The sequence below is a fragment of the Vitis riparia genome, chromosome 4 (assembly GCF_004353265.1).
Source record: "Vitis riparia cultivar Riparia Gloire de Montpellier isolate 1030 chromosome 4, EGFV_Vit.rip_1.0, whole genome shotgun sequence".
Lineage (NCBI taxonomy): Eukaryota > Viridiplantae > Streptophyta > Magnoliopsida > Vitales > Vitaceae > Vitis > Vitis riparia.
This window is the reverse complement of record NC_048434.1, coordinates 19479264-19486592: the sequence shown is the minus strand read 5'-3', so window position 1 is coordinate 19486592 and position 7329 is coordinate 19479264. Positions and strand designations below refer to the sequence as shown.

General features: G+C 35.7%; 1 protein-coding gene across 1 annotated transcript; it reads right to left on the bottom strand.

Annotated features, from left to right (window-relative positions):
- Positions 1–3435: 3435 nt before the first annotated feature.
- On the bottom strand, positions 3436–6428 carry LOC117912367 (AAA-ATPase At3g50940-like). The gene is made up of 2 exons (XM_034826925.1): positions 5122–6428; positions 3436–4323 (listed from the first exon to the last, which is right to left on the bottom strand). The coding sequence occupies exons 1-2, from the start codon at positions 6142–6144 to the stop codon at positions 3787–3789; spliced, it is 1560 nt and encodes a 519-aa protein (XP_034682816.1). The 5' UTR covers positions 6145–6428; the 3' UTR covers positions 3436–3786.
- Positions 6429–7329: the final 901 nt, after the last annotated feature.

Here is a 7329-nt window from a genome sequence, read left to right as displayed (position 1 = left end):
AACCTGTGCACCCTTTGGGAGGGTGATGGTTGAGTTGCTTTGCTTGCTGGGTTTGCTCACTTGGATTCGGTCATGAGAAGGAGAGATCTTGGTGGGAAGATAGATGTGGGCGGCCTGGTAAATTTCGTTGGAAGTGGGACCGCAAAATTGGTCGATGATGAGAGTGAGTTGAGAAGAGGGAGGAAGGAATTAAGAAGCGTTTAAGGGAAGAGACGATGTAAGATCGGAGCCGATCGGGTATGGTCTCCGCAGCCAAGGTTCTCAGCAGCGTCACCAACGCTGCCAAAGATACATATATGTAATTAAATAAAAAATATTTTAGTTTTTTTTTTTACTTTTTAATAACTATAAAATAATTTTTTTTTTTACAAAACTGAATTATAAAAATTTAGAATATTAATTTTATATCAATTATATTTATTTTGAGTAAAATTAAAATATTTCTTATACCTTACTCTGTTTTAATTTATTTATTTTTAATATAAAGAAGAATAAGTTTAAATAATCGGATGACTCATCCCGAATCCCTACTATCTCTTCGTTATAAAGCTCTTAAGGTATCATAATCAGTCTGCACAAATGCAACCCATGTAGCAACCCAAGCCAATTAAGATATCATACAGAAACTCTGAAGAAGTGGATCAGGAATAGAGCCCACGCACAGAATGGTCCTTCTCATGTGACCCAACACTCGTTTGCTTACTTCTCGTCTAGTTTCTAGTAAAGCCATAAACTTACGCTCACTGTTTCATAAGGATTATTGGACTTAAATTAATTATTTCAAATGATGCTTAGGGCTAACCAGAAGGAAATGTTCCTAAACGAAATCGTCTCCAACAATACCATTCTTTGTTTCCTCTCCGGTAGAGCTCTAACGATGGACAGCTATCGTTACAGCAAAGAAATAAAATCAAAGGCGTCGAGAAAAAACCCAAATAAATAAATGAAGTTGGTGTAATGTGATATATTATCTAAATTAGAGAATTATCTTAGAGCATTAGGTTTAGAGATCCATTAATTCGTTCTCCCACTTTTTGCCTCTTAGCTTCACGAAGTTGATCAGCATCTTCATCTCTATCTTTGATCTCTGCGGCTTTGGTTCTCTTGCGCTTGAGGAGGTTCACTCTTCATCATTAATTAATTAATTTATGATCCATTAATTAGCCATTGCAGCGATCAAACTCGACTTACCAGTGCCTGGAGGCCCATACAGCAAATACCCTCGTTTCCATGCCCTTCCCACTTTATTATAAAACTCCTTCCTCCTTACGAACCTATCTAGATCATCGATAATAGCCTTTTTCTGCTCTATGTCCATGGTCAGTGTCTCAAAGGTTGATAGGTGTCGCAGAATGACCGACACCCAGATGTTCTTGGATGATCCCTGAGCGTTCACATACGTATGCATGCTCACAACCTTTTCTGCGTCTCTAATGGCTTTGGATTGTTCTAGTATGTACTGCAAGTAGGAGCCCAACACCCTCTCCTTGTGTTTCTGGTCGAAACTCAACTCAAAGTATCGACACTATTGTTTGGAGGAGACAAGAGAAGAAACCACCGATTTAGAATGGCGAAGGAATTGCACACCCATATCTCCTTGAGTCCTGGGTGGGGACTGCATGTGTACAGACAAATACCCATTTAAGCACTATCCCTTCAAAGGTATAGTTAATTCTCTCATCTCTATCGAACTGAAGGTTTAGATTGTCCTCTTTGGCGCTTTTGCTTACTTTGAGACGCTGAATGTCAGGGCTGATCCTGCTGGACAAGTAGATCTCAGCCGCAGAATAAAGTTGATTTTGGGTGATGCCACCATATTCTTCGATGACTAGGGGAGCGTTGAAGGGCTTCGTAAGTAAGAGCAAAGAATATAATATTCGTAGCAGAAAATTTCGCATTGGGTTAGGAATGAAATTGTCTACGATAGATCGAATCAGCAGAACTGAAGTGGAGATGGAGAGATAGGTTGAGAACAACGATGATGGCGAAGGCGCCATGGTCTCTCAACAAGTGATGTGCTGTTGGGATGTGGCTGAATATTTGGTTTATATGGTTTTGGCATGCGTTTGGGGTAATCCTAGCAGGAAAAGGAAACAAACACGGACAAAATCAACGATCATGGAAAAAAGAGCACGTGAGACTCTTTTTAGTCTTTTGCCAATGAAGCGAGAGTACGAGAAGACAGCAACACAGAAAATTGCTTCCCCATAACAGGTGATTTTAATATTTCGTTACAAAGTATTTTTAATATTACTAGGATGATTCCGAGAAATGTTTTTAATCTTGCTAACACCCCAAAAATTATATTTTTAAAGTATTAAAAATATTATACACTTTCTAAAATTACTGCAACCACGGTGTAAGTCCACTTAAACTCTAAGACCGCTACATTGTGGAGCTGCAAGTCCATTAATTTTAAACGTTTTTATTTTATAATTTTTTTGTTTTATACACACTTAATATTTATGGCATAAATAGTAATAAAATTGGTAATAGAAGTGATTATGCACTTACCACCATCATTATTTGTATTTTCATTGAAAATAAAAAATAAATTTAAGGAAAATAATAAAAAATAAGATTTATTTGATAATATTTTCTTAAAATAATTGTAAAAAAATGGTTTTTTTTTAATAAATAATTCTTATGAACAATTCTAGTTATTTTTAAGAATAAAATTATATTTCTAATTCAAACATAACAAATTGTTTCTCCTCATTTATTTTCCTTGAAAGTACAATAAGTTTATATGTAATACATAAGTTTGTATTATATATATATATATTTTGTTTGTTATGGTAAAGATTTATTAAACATGTTTTTAAATTAGAAAACTATGATCAGTTTTCAAACCAACTCTTATTTTCATTTTTGATAGGTAAATTTTTATTTTATAAATATTGTACTACTTTGAATAATCATTAGAATGATTAATTCCTCAAACCCAAACATAGTTTCACAAAAATCTTTATTTCACAACTTTAATGAAATGTTGAAATGAGCGTGTCATCTATAATTTTCTTTCAAGAATGGTGGACTTAAATTTCAAACTACTTAAACACGCCCTATTACATATTATTTTAAAAATAATTTTTTATTTTTAATAACAGAAAAATAGTTAAACATATTTCAAAAAAATAATTGTATAAATAAAGAATGATTTACTATAATTAAAATTTAACAATATAAAAGAAGATAAGTAATATTTCAAGTTATTAAACATATTTTTTATTCATAAAAACCCAAACAAACAGTTTTTATAAAGAGTTTTTGAGAATTATTTTGAAAAGCACTTTCCATAAGTATTTTAAAAAAATAATACTTAAAACTATTTTTTAAAATTATTTCAAAAAGCACTTTCCAACCATAGTCTACCCTCCTCCTACAATCCCATAGATATATTATGGTAGATACTGCATTATCTTCAAAACAGGATTTGGAAACAAAGAACAAAATCATAGCAATTTCCCTAACAATGTATTAAAGAGAAGGGACCAATTGGGTTCAGAGGGCTTTCACTCACCACAATTGCAACTCCTCTCAAGATTTTCCACCGATCTCCAAGTCCTGCCATAGAAAACATGAAGAAATCTCCAGTTTCTTAATTGCAAGGACCCTGTGAAAAGAATTGCAGAAATATTATGGTAAAGTACCACGGCAACATTCTTTAACAGAAGGAATGAAAAATGTTTGAGATCAATTGATGGCAGAGTCTTCAGACTGGCTTTGTATCCTCTCAATTCTTTCACTGCAGGACACGAGTATTTCCCAAGGAAACAAGAGTGACTATCCATCTCCAAGTGTAAAGCCCAGACTAGACTGTGGCATTCGTTTAGTCATCATCGTCACCTCGTCATTTTCTCCAACACTACCACCTTGCTGCAATTCCAGTTCTTTTTTTGCCTTGGCTTCTTCTTCCTCCTCTTCTTCCTCTTCTTCCTCTAGTTCTTCTTTTTCTTTTTGAACCCTAGCCTCTTCCTTCTTCACTTCGAGGAATTTAATCAAATCTCTGAGTGCCTTTTCAGGCTCATCACTTTGGAGTAGATGCTCGGCCACTTCAGCTGGGGTGACTTCAGTAGTTTCAATGAGATTTTCAATGTAACTGAATAGGTAATGGTTTATTATTCCAAGGTAGTTGGCAGCTAAAATTTTGAACCCATATGGAGTGCAATATGACATGTGAATGTGCATGTCCATACGCCCTGGACGCAGCAAAGCAGGATCCAGCTTGTCTTTGTGGTTTGTTGTGAATATTATGATTCGCTCGTCACCGCAGCTTGACCAAAGTCCATCGATAAAATTCAACAATCCTGAAAGCGTCACCTGTCACAGTTTAATGCATAATACGGAATTAGAAGAGGCAAAAGTAGGAGAAAATGGCCCTAACTTCGAAAAAACCCTCTACGGAGTCATTGCCATTTTCTGAGGGGTACTGTTACCTATTCCACACCCATATTCCGTCATCGATAAAGAGGAAAAAAAGTGGGTGTTTAACTCAGTTGTCAACACCTCTACAATAAACAAATTCTTCATATATATTGTAATCAATTTAGTCAAACTTGAGAGAGAAGTTGCTGTGGCAGTTTGGAGAGCTCATTACCAAATGAGCTGAAGTCCTAAGACTAGTAACAGAGTACTATATTTTTGAGCAAGAAAGCAATTCACAGAAAGAAAGAAAGAAAAAAAAAAATCCCTTGAAAACGACTTGAGTATGCCAATTTTTATGACCCTAGGGGGGAAAAAATAGTTTCATACTCCAAACCAATATCTTATATGGTTGAGAATGCCTTAAAATTAGCCGGCATTGAAAAATTAGTCACTCAACAACGAAATGAATTTCAAGCCTGCGTGTGTACCCAAATATGGGAACATCATAATAGAAAAATAAACTGATTCACGAATGATCCAAAAACTGTGCGCGAGGTCCGGAAGGCTTATTCCAAGGAAAGATAGTACCGACTTTATAACCAATTTCGTGAAGGATTCTAACTTCCTACTAATCAAACATGGGGAAATTAGAGACTCACAGCTTCAATTCAATTTTCTTTTCTACTTTTTTTTTCTCAGCGACCAAACAGAGGAAAATTAAAACTAGTGCACAATTAAAACTAGTGTACTGACCTGTTTCTCGAACTGAAATGAGCGTGGATTCATGAGTTGGCTTTCCGAACGATCTTGCAACTGAATCGTACAGTCAATATCCTCCACCACCAGAATTGATCGATTGGCTGTCGCAAGCAGCAACCTCCTCAGCTCGGAGTTGCACCGGAGTTCCGTGAGCTCCAAATCATATATATCGAAGTTCAAATAGTTAGCTATGGCGGCGATCAAACTCGATTTACCCGTACCAGGAGGTCCGTACAGCAAGTATCCGCGCTTCCAAGCCTTCCCGACCTTCTTGTAATAATCCCTCCTCCTGACAAACCTTTTAAGATCTTCCAAAATTTTGCTCTTTAGTTCCGAGTCCATGGCGATCGTATCAAAAGTTGATGGATGATCAAGGCTGATTGATGACCAGGCATCGGTCATCTTCCCAAACATTTTCTCGAAATCGACGGTGAAGAGCTTCAAAGTCTTCTTCTCTTGCATCAAGGATACTGATTCCTTCAATATGTATGGAAAGTAGGAATTGAGAACCATATCCAAATGCTTCTTATGAAAACTGAGCTCGAAAGATCGAACTTCGGATCGAATTGTGGAGTTGAAATCGCGAGGATTGAATATACTCCTGGAATCAGTCTTAATACATATCAAGAGCCACCTGAATTTGACACCACGAAACACGTCGACGATCTCTTGATCACGCTCCACGTTGATGTTGAATTTGCGCTCCTTGGCCGGCCTGCTCACTCTCAGCCTCTGGGAGGAGTGGACTTTGCTGCCCAAGTAGGTCTCGGCAGCCTCGAAGATTTGGTTGTAAGCGATGCCATCGAACTCGTCGATCACCATGGTCATCTGTGGGGAGAAGCGATTGAACAAGCGTCGAATTCCAGAACAAAAAATTTGCTGGGCTTCGTAAGGCAAGAAATCTTGGAGGACGGTTCGGAACACCATAGCGGTGGCGAGGAGAGAGGCAACGGTGGAGAACACCGTCTTGGCGGAGGCCAATTTGGTTTCAGAGAAAAAGTTGATGGCGTTATTCATGGTAAGGCGAATGGAGTTGCTTGGGGAGAGGACGAGAGATCTGGATAAAAAAACCAGAGAAAAGGAGAATTTTCTGAGCGGTTTCGCGGACTGTGATGAATTATGATGAACTGTTGTTTCAGATCAAGGATCTGGGGTATGCTGTTGGAGCAACCTCCAAACTGACATAAATGCCCCTGTGCTGCTCCAGATTAACGGCAGGAGCACATGAAAACGAGGACTTTCTAGTCTATTTACAGAGGGCTCAGTCTACCCTACCCCTTAGCGTGTGTCTTGGGTTCACCGAACAGAACGTCCGGTGCCTTGGAAACCGCGATACCGGTTAGACTCCCACTTTCCTTTTGATATAATCACATCTCTTCTAAATAAACCTAAAATATGAAATAAATATTTTGTTAAAAGTTAAAACCTAAATTTTAAAAAGAAAATAAATAGATATTAAAAAAAATTCTTTTAGTTTTATTCAATTTATTATAAAAATAATATTTATTTTAATTTAAAATTTAACTTTTTATTTATTTTTTAATTAGGAGAGAGGAAATAATTCTCTCCTAATTATAAATGTGGAAACGCAAATAACTCTCCTAATTAATTTTGGATTCGAGGGAGAACCCCTCATAGAAAGTTGCTAAAATTATGTAAATTGACTTTAAGAAACATTAAATACTATATTAAAATTCAAGTATTTGATTATGGAATTGGAAATACTAAAATATATCAAACCCTTCATCTCAACTCCTAAATAATAAACTTCAATCTTAAATTTAAATTTAAGAGATATACACAAATAAAATCAAATATTAAATATGAAAATTGACTTTAACAAATATTAAATAAAGAAAGGAGTTATATTAGATTAAAATTCGGTATTTGGTTATGAAATAGGAAAAATACTAAATTATCCGGTATTTATTTAATATTTTTATTAAATTTTAAAATATTAAACAATATAAACAAATGATATTAGGGGGTGTTTGGTACGTCGGAATAGGGAATGAAAATAATATTTTGTTTCCTTTCCTATTTCTTAGTGGAATGGAATGAATTTGATGATTCCATTTCTAGCATTTGGATGAACTTAGGAATGCAAGATTGGAATGATTATTTGTTTCCATTCCAATGTTTGATAATAATAGGAATGGAAATGAAAAAGAAATAAATTTACAATAATATCCTTACATATAA

Excerpts from the sequence above, each read along its gene's own strand:
- LOC117912367 (XM_034826925.1), bottom strand. The coding sequence starts at position 6,144 with ATGAATAACGCCATCAACTTTTTCTCTGAAACCAAATTGGCCTCCGCC. Across the intron at positions 4,324-5,121 it reads CATTTCAGTTCGAGAAACAG|GTGACGCTTTCAGGATTGTT; the intron begins GTCAGTACACTA and ends AAACTGTGACAG.